The sequence below is a fragment of the Pristiophorus japonicus genome, chromosome 20 (genome assembly GCF_044704955.1).
Source record: "Pristiophorus japonicus isolate sPriJap1 chromosome 20, sPriJap1.hap1, whole genome shotgun sequence".
NCBI classification, from domain to species: Eukaryota; Metazoa; Chordata; class Chondrichthyes; family Pristiophoridae; genus Pristiophorus; species Pristiophorus japonicus.
This window is the reverse complement of record NC_091996.1, coordinates 74,250,625-74,265,856: the sequence shown is the minus strand read 5'-3', so window position 1 is coordinate 74,265,856 and position 15,232 is coordinate 74,250,625. Positions and strand designations below refer to the sequence as shown.

Genomic DNA, 15,232 nt, shown 5'->3' with positions numbered 1-15,232 from the left:
GCCCGAGTCCTAGAATCTCCAACCAGCAGGAAAAGTTTCTCTCGATCCACCCTGTCTGTTCCCTGAGGGGCGCTGAAGGGGAATGGCAGACCCTGGCTCAGACCAGCCATTAGTACCGGGAGCAGCCTGCTGTGCAGGCCTCAGTCCCCACATACCATGCACTTACTGAAGAGGTGAAGGAGCCCAATGTGAGCTCAAGTACCGATGACATGGTGTCAGACCCAAGGGAGGGTGAGAATGCTGGGCAGGCCGCTCTCCAGCACCCGGGTATAGAGCAGCAGGTCTACAGGGAGAGCATTCAGACTGCCCCTCGGTCAGAGGGTGGAGGGAGAGCACAGACTGCCCCTCGGTCAGAGTCTGTAGGGAGAGCACAAATTAACCCTCGGTCAGGGTCTGTAGGGAGAGCACAGACTGACCCTCGGTCAGGGTCTGCAGGGAGAGCACAGACTGACCCTCGGTCAGGGTCTGTAGGGAGAGCACAGATTGCCCCTCGGTCAGAGTCTGTAGGGATAGCACAGACTGACCCTTGGTCAGGGTCTGTAGGGAGAGCACAGACTGACCCTAGGTCAGGGTCTGTAGGGAGAGCACAGACTGCCCCTCGGTCAGGGGGTGTAGGGAGAGCACAGACTGACCCTCGGTCAGGGTCTGTAGGGAGAGCACAGACTGACCCTCGGTCAGGGTCTGTAGGGAGAGCACAGACTGACCCTCGGTCAGGGTCTGTAGGGAGAGCACAGACTGACCCTCGGCCAGGGTCTGTAGGGAGAGCACAGACTGCCCCTCGGTCAGAGTCTGTAGCGAGAGCACAGACTGACCCTCGGTCAGGGGGTGTAAGGAGAGCACAGACTGACCCTCGGCCAGGGTCTGTAGGGAGAGCACAGACTGCCCCTCGGTCAGAGTCTGTAGCGAGAGCACAGACTGACCCTCGGTCAGGGGGTGTAGGGAGAGCACAGACTGACCCTCGGTCAGGGTCTGTAGGGAGAGCACAGACTGACCCTCGGTCAGGGTCTGTAGGGAGAGCACAGACTGCCCCTCGGTCAGAGTCTGTAGCGAGAGCACAGACTGACCCTCGGTCACGGGGTGTAGGGAGAGCACAGACTGACCCTCGGTCAGGGTCTGTAGGGAGAGCACAGACTGCCCCTCGATCAGGGTCTGTAGGGAGAGCACAGACTGACCCTCGGTCAGGGTCTGTCGGGAGAGCACAGACTGAGCCTCGGTCAGGGTCTGTAGGGAGAGCACAGACTGACCCTCGGTCAGTGTCTGTAGGGAGAGCACAGACTGACCCTCGGTCAGGGTCTGTAGGGAGAGCACAGACTGCCCCTCGGTCAGAGTCTGTAGGGAGAGCACAGACTGCCCCTCGGTCAGGGGGTGGAGGAAGAGCACAGACTGACCCTTGGTCAGGGGGTAGAGGGAGAGCACAGACTGACCCTCGGTCAGGGGGTGTAGGGAGAGCACAGACTACCCCTCGGTCAGGGGGTGTAGGGAGAGCACAGACTGCCCCTCGGTCAGGGTCTGTAGGGAGAGCACAGACTACCCCTCGGTCACGGGGTGTAGGGAGAGCACAGACTGCCCCTCGGTCAGAGTCTGTAGGGACAGCACAGACTGACCCTCGGTCAGGGTCCGTAGGGAGAGCACAGACTGACCCTCGGTCAGGGTCCGTAGGGAGAGCACAGACTGACCCTCGGTCAGGGTCCGTAGGGAGAGCACAGACTGCCCCTCGGTCAGTGTCCGTAGGGAGAGCACAGACTGACCCTCGGTCAGGGTCTGTAGGGAGAGCACAGACTGACCCTCGGTCAGGGTCTGTAGGGAGAGCACAGACTGACCCTCGGTCAGGGTATGTAGGGAGAGCACAGACTGACCCTCGGTCAGGGTCTGTAGGGAGAGCACAGACTGCCCCTCGGTCAGGGGGTGTAGGGAGAGCACAGACTGCCCCTCGGTCAGGGTCTGTAGGGAGAGCACAGACTGCCCCTCGGTCAGGGTCTGCAGGGAGAGCACAGACTGACCCTCGGTCAGGGTCTGTAGGGAGAGCACAGACTGCCTCTCGGTCAGGGAGTGTAGGGAGAGCACAGACTGACCCTCGGTCAGCGTCTGTAGGGAGAGCACAGACTGCCCCTCGGTCAGGTTCTGTCGGGAGAGCACAGACTGCCCCTCGGTCAGGGAGTGTAGGGAGAGCACAGACTGACCCTCGGTCAGGGTCTGTAGGGAGAGCACAGACTGACCCTCGGTCAGGGTCGGTAGGGAGAGCACAGACTGCCCCTCGGTCAGGGTCTGTAGGGAGAGCACAGACTGCCCCTCGGTCAGGGTCTGTAGGGAGAGCTCAGACTGCCCCTCGGTCAGGGTCTGTAGGGAGAGCACAGACTGCCCCTCGGTCAGGGTCTGTAGGGAGAGCACAGACTGCCCCTCGGTCAGGGGGTGTAGGGAGAGCACAGACTGACCCTCGGTCAGGGGGTGTAGGGAGAGCACAGACTGCCCCTCGGTCAGGATCTGTAGGGAGAGCACAGACTGCCCCTCGGTCAGGGGGTGTAGGGAGAGCACAGACTGACCCTCGGTCAGGGTCTGTAGGGAGAGCACAGACTGACCCTCGGTCAGGGTCTGTAGGGAGAGCACAGACGGACCCTCGGTCAGGGTCTGTAGGGAGAGCACAGACTGACCCTCGGTCAGGGTCTGTAGGGAGAGCACAGACTGACCCTCGGTCAGGGTCTGTAGCGAGAGCACAGACTGACCCTCGGTCAGGGGGTGTAGGGAGTGCACAGACTGACCCTCGGTCAGGGTCTGTAGGGAGAGTACAGACTGCCCCTCGGTCAGAGGGTGTAGGGAGAGCACAGACTGCCCCTCGGTCAGGGTCTGTAGGGAGAGCACAGACTGACCCTCGGTCAGGGTCTGTAGGGAGAGCACAGACTGACCCTCGGTCAGGGTCTGTAGGGAGAGCACAGACTGCCCCTCGGTCAGAGGGTGTAGGGAGAGCACAGACTGACCCTCGGTCAGGGTCTGTAGGGAGAGCACAGACTGACCCTCGGTCAGGGTCTGTAGGGAGAGCACAGACTGACCCTCGGTCAGGGTCTGTAGGGAGAGCACAGACTGACCCTCGGTCAGGGTCTGTAGGGAGAGCACAGACTGACCCTCGGTCAGGGTCTGTAGGGAGAGCACAGACTGCCCCTCGGTCAGGGTCTGTAGGGAGAGCACAGACTGACTCTCGGTCAGGGTCTGTAGGGAGAGCACAGACTGACCCTCGGTCAGGGTCTGTAGCGAGAGCACAGACTGCCCCTCGGTCAGGGTCTGTAGGGAGAGCACAGACTACCCCTCAGTCAGGGTCTGTAGGGAGAGCACAGACTGACCCTCGGTCAGGGGGTGTAGGGAGAGGACAGACTGACTCTCGGTCAGGGTCTGCAGGGAGAGCACAGACTGACCCTCAGTCAGGGTCTGTTGGGAGAGCACAGACTGACCCTCGGTCAGGGTCTGTAGGGAGAGCACAGACTGACCCTCGGTCAGGGGGTATAGGGAGAGCACAGACTGACCCTCGGTCAGGGGGTGTAGGGAGAGCACAGACTGACCCTCGGTCAGGGTCTGTAGGGAGAGCACAGACTGACCCTCGGTCAGGGTCTGTAGGGAGAGCACAGACTGCCCCTCGGTCAGAGTCTGTAGCGAGAGCACAGACTGACCCTCGGTCACGGGGTGTAGGGAGAGCACAGACTGACCCTCGGTCAGGGTCTGTAGGGAGAGCACAGACTGCCCCTCGATCAGGGTCTGTAGGGAGAGCACAGACTGACCCTCGGTCAGGGTCTGTCGGGAGAGCACAGACTGAGCCTCGGTCAGGGTCTGTAGGGAGAGCACGGACTGACCCTCGGTCAGGGTCTGTAGGGAGAGCACAGACTGACCCTCGGTCAGGGTCTGTAGGGAGAGCACAGACTGCCCCTCGGTCAGGGTCTGTAGGGAGAGCACAGACTGCCCCTCGGTCAGGGGGTGGAGGAAGAGCACAGACTGACCCTTGGTCAGGGGGTATAGGGAGAGCACAGACTGACCCTCGGTCAGGGGGTGTAGGGAGAGCACAGACTACCCCTCGGTCAGGGGGTGTAGGGAGAGCACAGACTGCCCCTCGGTCAGGGTCTGTAGGGAGAGCACAGACTACCCCTCGGTCACGGGGTGTAGGGAGAGCACAGACTGCCCCTCGGTCAGAGTCTGTAGGGACAGCACAGACTGACCCTCGGTCAGGGTCCGTAGGGAGAGCACAGACTGACCCTCGGTCAGGGTCCGTAGGGAGAGCACAGACTGCCCCTCGGTCAGGGTCCGTAGGGAGAGCACAGACTGCCCCTCGGTCAGTGTCCGTAGGGAGAGCACAGACTGACCCTCGGTCAGGGTCTGTAGGGAGAGCACAGACTGACCCTCGGTCAGGGTCTGTAGGGAGAGCACAGACTGACCCTCGGTCAGGGTATGTAGGGAGAGCACAGACTGACCCTCGGTCAGGGTCTGTAGGGAGAGCACAGATTGCCCCTCGGTCAGGGGGTGTAGGGAGAGCACAGACTGCCCCTCGGTCAGGGTCTGTAGGGAGAGCACAGACTGCCCCTCGGTCAGGGTCTGTAGGGAGAGCACAGACTGACCCTCGGTCTGGGTCTGTAGGGAGAGCACAGACTGCCTCTCGGTCAGGGAGTGTAGGGAGAGCACAGACTGACCCTCGGTCAGGGTCTGTAGGGAGAGCACAGACTGCCCCTCGGTCAGGTTCTGTCGGGAGAGCACAGACTGCCCCTCGGTCAGGGAGTGTAGGGAGAGCACAGACTGACCCTCGGTCAGGGTCTGTAGGGAGAGCACAGACTGACCCTCGGTCAGGGTCGGTAGGGAGAGCACAGACTGCCCCTCGGTCAGGGTCTGTAGGGAGAGCACAGACTGCCCCTCGGTCAGGGTCTGTAGGGAGAGCTCAGACTGCCCCTCGGTCAGGGTCTGTAGGGAGAGCACAGACTGCCCCTCGGTCAGGGTCTGTAGGGAGAGCACAGACTGCCCCTCGGTCAGGGTCTGTAGGGAGAGCACAGACTGCCCCTCGGTCAGGGTCTGTAGGGAGAGCACAGACTGACCCTCGGTCAGGGGGTGTAGGGAGAGCACAGACTGCCCCTCGGTCAGGGTCTGTAGGGAGAGCACAGACTGACCCTCGGTCAGGGTCTGAAGGGAGAGCACAGACTGACCCTCGGTCAGGGTCTGTAGGGAGAGCACAGACTGACCCTCGGTCAGGGTCTGTAGGGAGAGCACAGACGGACCCTCGGTCAGGGTCTGTAGGGAGAGCACAGACTGACCCTCGGTCAGGGTCTGTAGGGAGAGCACAGACTGACCCTCGGTCAGGGTCTGTAGGGAGAGCACAGACTGACCCTCGGTCAGGGGGTGTAGGGAGTGCACAGACTGACCCTCGGTCAGGGTCTGTAGGGAGAGTACAGACTGCCCCTCGTTCAGAGGGTGTAGGGAGAGCACAGACTGCCCCTCGGTCAGGGTCTGTAGGGAGAGCACAGACTGACCCTCGGTCAGGGTCTGTAGGGAGAGCACAGACTGACCCTCGGTCAGGGTCTGTAGGGAGAGCACAGACTGACCCTCGGTCAGGGTCTGTAGGGAGAGCACAGACTGACCCTCGGTCAGGGTCTGTAGGGAGAGCACAGACTGACCCTCGGTCAGGATCTGTAGGGAGAGCACAGACTGCCCCTCGGTCAGGGGGTGTAGGGAGAGCACAGACTGACCCTCGGTCAGGGTCTGTAGGGAGAGCACAGACTGACCCTCGGTCAGGGTCTGTAGGGAGAGCACAGACTGACTCTCGATCAGGGTCTGTAGGGAGAGCACAGACTGACCCTCGGTCAGGGTCTGTAGCGAGAGCACAGACTGCCCCTCGGTCAGGGTCTGTAGGGAGAGCACAGACTACCCCTCAGTCAGGGTCTGTAGGGAGAGCACAGACTGACCCTCGGTCAGGGGGTGTAGGGAGAGGACAGACTGACCCTCGGTCAGGGTCTGTAGGGAGAGCACAGACTGACCCTCAGTCAGGGTCTGTAGGGAGAGCACAGACTGACCCTCGGTCAGGGTCTGTAGGGAGAGCACAGACTGACCCTCGGTCAGGGTCTGTAGGGAGAGCACAGACTGACCCTCGGTCAGGGTCTGTAGGGAGAGGACAGACTGACCCTCGGTCAGGATCTGTAGGGAGAGCACAGACTGCCCCTCGGTCAGGGGTTGTAGGGAGAGCACAGACTGACCCTCGGTCAGGGTCTGTAGGGAGAGCACAGACTGACCCTCGGTCAGGGTCTGTAGGGAGAGCACAGACTGACCCTCGGTCAGGGTCTGTAGGGAGAGCACAGACTGACCCTCGGTCAGGGTCTGCAGGGAGAGCACAGACTGACCCTCAGTCAGGGTCCGTAGGGAGAGCACAGACTGACCCTCGGTCAGGGTCTGTAGGGAGAGCACAGACTGACCCTCGGTCAGGGTCTGTAGGGAGAGCACAGACTGACCCTCGGTCAGGGTCTGTAGGGAGAGCACAGACTGACCCTCGGTCAGGGTCCGTAGGGAGAGCACAGACTGCCCCTCGATCAGGGTCTGTAGGGAGAGCACAGACTGACCCTCGGTCAGGGTCTGTAGGGAGAGCACAGACTGACCCTCGGTCAGGGTCTGTAGGGAGAGCACAGACTGCCCCTCGGTCAGGGTCTGTAGGGAGAGCACAGACTGACCCTCGGTCAGGGTCTGTAGGGGGAGCACAGACTGACCCTCGGTCAGGGTCTGTAGAGAGAGCACAGACTGCCCCTCGGTCAGGGTCTGTAGGGAGAGCACAGACTGACCCTCGGTCAGGGTCTGTAGGGAGAGCACAGACTGACCCTCGGTCAGGGTCCGTAGGGAGAGCACAGACTGACCCTTGGTCAGGTTCTGTAGGGAGAGCACAGACTGACCCTCGGTCAGGGTCTGTAGGGAGAGCACAGACTGACCCTTGGTCAGGGTCCGTAGGGAGAGCACAGACTGACCCTCGGTCAGGGTCTGTAGGGAGAGCACAGACTGACCCTCGGTCAGCATCTGTAGGGAGAGCACAGACTGCCCCTCGGTCAGGGGGTGTAGGGGGAGCACAGACTGCCCCTCGGTCAGGGGGTGTAGGGAGAGCACAGACTGACCCTCGGTAAGGGGGTGTAGGGAGAGCACAGACTGCCCCTCGGTCAGGGTCTGTAGGGAGAGCACAGACTGACCCTCGGTCAGAGTCTGTCGGGAGAGCACAGACTGCCCCTCGGTCAGGGTCTGTAGGGAGAGCACAGACTGACCCTCGGTCAGCGGGTGTAGGGAGAGCACAGACTGACCCTCGGTCAGCGGGTGTAGGGAGAGCACAGACTGACCCTCGGTCAGGGTCTGTAGGGAGAGCACAGACTGACCCTCGGTCAGGGTCTGTAGGGAGAGCACAGACTACCCCTCAGTCAGGGTCTGTAGGGAGAGCACAGACTGACCCTCGGTCAGGGTCTGTAGGGAGAGCACAGACTGCCCCTCGGTCAGGGTCCGTAGGGAGAGCACAGACTGCCCCTCGGTCAGGGGGTGTAGGGAGAGCACAGACTGACTCTCGGTCAGGGTCTGTAGGGAGAGCACAGACTGACCCTCGGTCAGGGTCTGTAGGGAGAGCACAGACTGACCCTCGGTCAGGGTCCGTAGGGAGAGCACAGACTGCCCCTCGATTAGGGTCTGTAGGGAGAGCACAGACTGCCTCTCGGTCAGGGTCTGTAGGGAGAGCACAGACTGACCCTCGGTCAGGGTCTGTAGGGAGAGCACAGACTGACCCTCGGTCAGGGTCTGTAGGGAGAGCACAGACTGACCCTCGGTCAGGGTGCGTAGGGAGAGCACAGACTGCCCCTCGATCAGGGTCTGTAGGGAGAGCACAGACTGACCCTCGGTCAGGGTCTGTAGGGAGAGCACAGACTGACCCTCGGTCAGGGTCTGTAGGGAGAGCACAGACTGACCCTCGGTCAGGGGGTGTAGGGAGAGCACAGACTGCCCCTCGGTCAGGGTCTGTAGGGAGAGCACAGACTGACCCTCGGTCAGGGAGTGTAGGGAGAGCACAGACTGACCCTCGGTCAGGGGGTGTAGGGAGAGCACAAACTGACCCTCGGTCAGGGTCTGTAGGGAGAGCACAGACTGCCCCTCGGTCAGGGTCTGTAGGGAGAGCACAGACTGACCCTCGGTCAGGGTCTGTAGGGAGAGCACAGACTGACCCTCGGTCAGGGTCTGTCGGGGGAGCACAGACTGACCCTCGGTCAGGGTCTGTAGAGAGAGCACAGACTGCCCCTCGGTCAGGGTCTGTAGGGAGAGCACAGACTGACCCTCGGTCAGGGTCTGTAGGGAGAGCACAGACTGACCCTCGGTCAGGGTCCGTAGGGAGAGCACAGACTGACCCTCGGTCAGGGTCTGTAGGGAGAGCACAGACTGACCCTCGGTCAGGGTCTGTAGGGAGAACACAGACTGACCCTCGGTCAGGGTCTGTAGGGAGAGCACAGACTGACCCTCGGTCAGCATCTGTAGGGAGAGCACAGACTGCCCCTCGGTCAGGGGGTGTAGGGGGAGCACAGACTGCCCCTCGGTCAGGGGGTGTAGGGAGAGCACAGACTGACCCTCGGTAAGAGGGTGTAGGGAGAGCACAGACTGCCCCTCGGTCAGGGTCTGTAGGGAGAGCACAGACTGACCCTCGGTCAGAGTCTGTAGGGAGAGCACAGACTGCCCCTCGGTCAGGGTCTGTAGGGAGAGCACAGACTGACCCTCGGTCAGCGGGTGTAGGGAGAGCACAGACTGACCCTCGGTCAGGGTCTGTAGGGAGAGCACAGACTGACCCTCGGTCAGGGTCTGTAGGGAGAGCACAGACTGCCCCTCGGTCAGGGTCTGTAGGGAGAGCACAGACTGACCCTCGGTCAGGGAGTGTAGGGAGAGCACAGACTGACCCTCGGTCAGGGTCTGTAGGGAGAGCACAGACTGCCCCTCGGTCAGGGGATGTAGGGAGAGCACAGACTGGCCCTCGGTCAGGGGGTGTAGGGAGAGCACAGACTGACCCTCGGTCAGGGTCCGTAGGGAGAGCACAGACTGACCCTCGGTCAGGGGCCACGTGAACCACAGAGGCTGAAAGAAAAAAAAACACACCTAACTCCGATCTGAAGAAAAGATGGAATGTGCAGAGCACCAACAAACCTCTTTATGCACATTTAGAAGGTCTAATACTCCAGCTGTGAGCTGCACAACATCCTTTAACATGGGGTAGCCTGCAGACAGAGTCCGCAGATCTCCCACTGTAGCATAACCTGCAAAAACAAACAGGGAGTCAAAACAAGACCACAAGGCATCTCACCCAACCTGCCCAGGACCCAGTTATAAACCCAGGGGCCTGGCTGAGCTGTCAGAGTGCAGCTGGCTCGGTACACAATCGGGGTCGGGCTTTGGGCCCAGGGTGTTGTGTTGAGTCTCTGCTCTGGAGCCACTCCGGATCGTGAGTCCAGCTCCCCACCCGGGGTCTGTGCCTGTGAGACAGGGCAGATCATCGAGCTCACCACGGTGCCCGAGCCAGCCCAACTCCATAGGAATTCCTTCATTCAAATACCACAAGTGCGAGGGGGAGCGCGAGGGCGAGAGCGAGGGGTAGCGGGAGGGGGAGTGTGAGTGCGAGGGGGAGTTCGAGTGCGAGCACGAGGGGGTGGGGGACTGCGAGTGCGAGGGGGAGTGCGAGTGCGAGAGGGAGCGCGAGGGGGAGGGAAATGCGAGGGGAGTGCGAGGGGGAGGGCGAGGGGAGCTCGAGGGGAGTGCGAGTCTGAGGGGGAGTGCGAGGGGAGCGTGAGTGCGAGGGGGAGCGCGAGTGCGAGGGGGAGCGCGAGTGCGAGGGGGAGCGCGAGTGCGAGGGGGAGCGCGAGGGGGCGGGGGAGTGCGAGAGGAGTGCGAGGGGGAGCGCAAGGGGGAGGGGGAGTGCCATTGCGAGGGGTCGCGCGAGTGCGAGGGGGAGGCAGAGTGCGAGTGCGAGTGCGAGGGGGAGCACGAGGGGAGTGCAAGTCTGAGGGGGAGTGCGAGGGGAGTGCGAGTGCGAGGGGGAGTGCGAGGGGAATGCGAGTGCGAGGGCGAGGGGAGTGCGAGGGGGAGTGCGAGTGCGAGGGGAATGCGAGTGCGAGGGCGAGTGCGAGGGGAGTGCGAGGAGGAGTGCGAGTGCGAGTGCGAGGGGGAGCGCGAGGGGGAGCGCGAGGGGGAGGGGGAGTGCAAGTGTGAGGGGGAGTGCGAGGGGGAGTGCGAGTGCGAGTGTGAGCGCGAGGGGGAGGGAAATGCGAGGGGAGTGCGAGGGGGAGGGCGAGGGGAGCTCGAGGGGAGTGCGAGTCTGAGGGGGAGTGCGAGGGGAGCGTGAGTGCGAGGGGGAGCGCGAGTGCGAGGGGGAGCGCGAGGGGGCGGGGGAGTGCGAGTGCGAGGGGGAGCGCAAGGGGGAGTGCCAGTGCGAGGGGTCGCGCGAGGGGGAGGGGGAGTGCGAGTGCGAGGGGGAGCGCGAGTGCGAGGGGAAGTGCGAGTGCGAGGGGTCGCGCGAGTGCGAGGGGGAGGGGGAGTGCGAGGGCGAGGGGGAGCGCGAGTGCGAGGGGGAGTGCGAGTGCGAGGGGGAGTGCGAGTGCGAGGGGAGTGCGAGTGCGAGGGGGAGTGCGAGTGCGAGGGCAATGTGTGTGTGAGGGGAAGTGCGAGGGGGAGTGCGAGGGGGAGGGGGAGTGCGAGTGCGAGGGGGAGGGGGAGTGCGAGGGCAATGTGAGTGTGAGGGGAAGTGCGAGGGGGAGTGCGAGTGCGAGGGGAGTGCGAGGGGGAGTGCGAGTGCGAGGGGAGTGCGAGTGCGAGGGGAGTGCGAGGGGGAGTGCGAGTGCGAGGGGAGTGCGAGTGTGAGAGGGAGTGCGAGTGCGAGGGCAATGTGAGTGTGAGGGGAAGTGCGAGGGGGAGCGCAAGGGGGACTGGGAGTACAGCGGGAGCCACAGAGAATGTACACACTGCACACATTCGTACACAGCATTCATTGGTTGCTAGTTACCGAGTTTGGTTATGGTCTGGTCAGAGAATAAAGTCTGTATGAAGTGGGTGAGCTCAGCCTGACGGCCCTCAGACTCTGACTGTTTCACGAGCTGAGGCAGGTCCAGCAGATACACACAGTCGTACATCGCAATCTGTATGACCGACACCCGGGACTTGGTCAGCACTCCGAACGTTGGCCTCCACTCCATGTCGATCCCCACAACACCACCAGCCTGCAGCACAAACACAGCATTCACTGTAATCACACCGCGTCATTTACTCACACTCTGCTCCGGCACATTCGCCGTTAATCCGACAACCAGCACGCTCACTGCCTCAGTAACCGAGCCGGGGACGGGTGTAAGCGAGCCGGGGACGGGTGTAAGCGAGCCGGGGACGGGTGTAAGCGAGCTGGGGACGGGTGTAAGCGAGCCGGGGACGGGTGTAAGCGAGCCGGGGACGGGTGTAAGCGAGCTGGGGACGGGTGTAAGCGAGCCGGGGACGGGTGTAAGCGAGCCGGGGACGGGTGTAAGCGAGCTGGGGACGGGTGCAACTGAGCCGCACAGATCAGAAGTTCCCAATTTGAAGTACTGAACGAGGGGAACATCCTCTCTGCATCTAACCTGTCCAGCCCCGTCACAATCTTCTAAACTCCAATGAGTATAGGCCCAACCTGCTCCACCTTTCTTCATATGACAACTCCCTCATCTCAGGGATCAACTTGTGCTCCGTGACTTGAGGACTGAACCCTGACAGTGCCCTGTGATTGATGCAGGATTCACAAAACCTCCTCAGCCCCTTGGATGGCAGAAATTCATTGCAGAGTAACCTTGATTAATAAGCTAGTACAACCTGGCTCGACAGGGTAGATGCAGAGAGGATGTTTCCCTCGTGGGGGAATCTCGAACTTGTCATAATCTTACAGAATGGCGGAGCAGGCTCGATGGGCCCTAGTTCTTATGCAAGGTGAAAGTCTGATTTCACACCGTGAGAGACTGCTGACAGGCCATTGGAAAGAGAAAATCTTGTTTGAAAAAGCTGAAGGCAGAAAGTAATGAGTGAGTGACAGTAAACATGGGTTTTAAAGGAGCGATCGAGGTAAGCACTGCAGTCTGTACACTCAACAATGGCTGAGGTTAAGGTCGAGGTGGAAGAATAGAGGAATGGGAGGAAGGGAGTGGGGATGGGGGGAGAGAGGACGGGTGGCTCTGAAGTGTTGTAGGAATGAGAAAAGGAGCAGTGATTTGAACAGTGCCGATATATTTGAGACAGATGAGAATAGCTGAGAGGCACGGAGGGGGTGGGGAGCGAGGGGGCGGGGAGAGAGGAATGGAAGGAGTGAGAAAGGTGAGAAAGGAGGGGAGGGGCGAGATGGGCAGAGTGTAACACTCCATCAGTAAGTCCTCCTGTGTACCATGCTCCCTGCTGCATTGAGCTGGTAACTGAGGGCAGGGATTGTACCAACACTGTGAGCACTGACCTGTAATACCCGCACTGCACAGATCTTCAACTGATCCAGGTGCTGCAGGAAGTGAAGACTCTCTCTCGGGATCGGCATCTGGTAGTAGAACTTCCTCTTGCTTTCTGTCTCTTCCAAACTCTCCTCTGCAGGAATGCTCCCTAAACCCAGCCTGTAACATTCAACAGCTTGTTTTCAAAGCTCCTCCACCTAGACACCAGAAGTGCCGACAGTAACACCATGACTGGCCCACACCATGCCAAGTACACTGCGGAAAATGGCACCACAATAGCACACACCAGGAGCGGGAGCTGGGACCTTGCTGGTGTGACAGTATCCAAACCTGGAGAGGTGGTGCACGCAGCCAGTGAGCAGCAAGACCCAAAGCAGCGAAGTTTCCACATTACCCAGTGTGTATTCACATGCTCCTCGCTGCTACGCAATGATGCAAAGTTATCGAGAGACACAACAGTTTTAAGCAGGTGCACCAGAACAGCAATAATTACAATTAAATTATGTGTCCATCAATAGAGGAGATCTGGGGAATGCAAATGCTCGAGAACAGAACACTTTTTGTTTTGATCACCCACTGTCCTATCACACACTCCCAGGGCAGGTACAGAGGGTTAGGATACAGAGTAAAGCTCCCTCTACACTGTCCCATCAAACACTCCCAGGGCAGGTACAGCACGGGTTAGATACAGAGTAAAGCTCCCTCTACACTGTCCCATCACACACTCCCAGGGCAGTTAAAGCACAGGTTATTATAGCGTATCTGTCCTTGCCTCAGCTCATCCGCTGCTGAAACCCTCATCCATGCCTTTGTTACCTCTAGACTTGACTATTCCAACGCATTCCTGGCTGGCCTCCCACATTCTACCCTACGTAAACTTGGGATGATCCAAACACTCAGCTGCCCGTGTCCTAACTCGCACCAAGTCCCGCTCACTATCACCCCCTGTGCTCGCTGACCTACATTGACTCCTGGTTAAGCAACGCCTCGATTTCAAAATTCTCATCCTGGTTTTCTAATCCCTCCATGGCCTCCGTTCTTCCCTATCTCTGTTGTATCCTCCAGCCCCACAACTCCCCGAGATGTCTGCGCTCCTCTAATTCTGCCCTCTTGAGCATCCCTGATTATAATCGCTCCACCATCGGTGGTCGTGCCTTCTGTTGCCTGGGCCCCAAGCTCTGGAGCTCCCTCCCTAAACCTCTCCGCCTCACTACCTCTCTTTCCTCCTTCAAGACGCTCCTTAAAACCAAGCTTTTGGTCATTTGCCCATATATCTTCTTATGTGGCTCAGAGTCAAATTTTATTTGATAACGCACCTGTGAAGCACCTTGGGACGTTTTACTACATTAAAGGTGCTATATAAATACAAGTTGTTGTTGTATTTGAGGCGGTTCTGGCAGTGGGGACTCCAGTCTGCACCAGTGGGGACTGTGGAGAAACAGCAAGAATGCTTCTTTGTCCAAATCCCTCATACAACAATCTGAATGATGGCTTTTCCAAAACGTCATAGGGGCAAATGACCTTGGTTGTGGCCCCGTGGAAGGCCAGAAATTGGCCCACAGAGGTCCTTCCAGCAGGCTGAATGCAGGTGTCCATTCTATACTGACCACTGAATAGCTGCTGAAGATCTGTCCCTCTCCTGATACCCTCCTGTGATCAGGGTATCTCGCACTGCAGAGTGCTGCTCACCGTACCACCGGGAGAGGGATCCTTGGGCCTCCCGAGTCAATGACCAATATGACCATGATCCTTGGAGATTGGTGGCAGCACTGGGACCTTGGGATCTGCTATCTGTTCTGCAGTATGCCTGCGCACCATTGGTCAGTGACTAGCCAGTCTGATTCTTTGATGGGACTGGGATGGGTGAACCGGTCTCTGGTGGTGGGATTCCTGCGAATCAGGTCTTGAGGCCCTGCCAGCTAAAACCCGATGGACAGGATGGTTCTAGCTAGACAAGTAACGTGCTGGCACTTGGAGGGTCCTTAACCTGTCAGTAAGTTCTCACACAGCACAACACACCACCGGGGCTATAAATAGAGCTGGAGCGCCGGGCCCTGGAACATCATGGGCCGCCCCGACCTGTGTGAGAACACCACCGCAGGTCGAGGCTATAAACAGAGCTGCAGCGCGGGCCCTGGAACATTGTGGGCGAAGGTGCAGCAAATGAGGGTATCGGGCCCAGAAGAAGCAGCATGGGCCTGCCCACACTGCGATATGTGTACGCACTAGGTCCGTGCAGCAGAGCAGGTCTCCAGTCGTCCTGGTTAACTTTTGCCACTGGATAAAGGCCTAGCTCGGACAAGCCCGTGTGGTGGCTGGTGTGCAACGGTCACCAGACGTTAAAAGAATTCATGCACAGGCATCTTCCACCCCCTCAATTGGAGTTCAGGACTGGAACATCGGGTCCTTCATTGAAACATCTGTGAACTCTTGTGGAAGCAAGTCATCCTCGTTGGAGGGATTGTCTGTGATGATGAGTAAGTGGGGTACTCTCTCCGCATGGGACAAACAGAAACTCTACCTCGGTGGAACATAGGAACAGGAGGAGGCCATTCAGCCCCTTGAGCCTGTTCCACCTTTCTATTCGAGCATGGCTGATCTGTGCTTCAACTCCATGTACCCAGTTCTGCTCCATGCAGCAGATACCCTTACCCAACAACATTGACCAATCTCAGTATGGTAAGCTTCACTGACTCCCAACAATCACTGCCTTTAGGAGAGAGCATTCCAGATTTCCACTACCCTGTCTGTGAAAAAATATTTGCTGATTTCAG

The 15,232-nt window shown here is 59.8% G+C and overlaps 1 protein-coding gene across 1 annotated transcript in view; it reads right to left on the bottom strand.

Annotated features, from left to right (window-relative positions):
* The window catches only part of LOC139232768 (exonuclease mut-7 homolog), a 270,943-nt gene that overhangs the window by 29,838 nt on the left and 225,873 nt on the right, over positions 1-15,232 (bottom strand). Inside the window, exons 12-14 of the mRNA XM_070863270.1 lie at positions 12,467-12,617; positions 11,006-11,219; positions 9,157-9,266 (exon numbers count right to left, since the gene is read on the bottom strand). Coding sequence (XP_070719371.1) covers positions 9,157-9,266; positions 11,006-11,219; positions 12,467-12,617 — 475 coding nt within the window. The remainder of the gene's footprint in view (positions 1-9,156; positions 9,267-11,005; positions 11,220-12,466; positions 12,618-15,232) is intronic.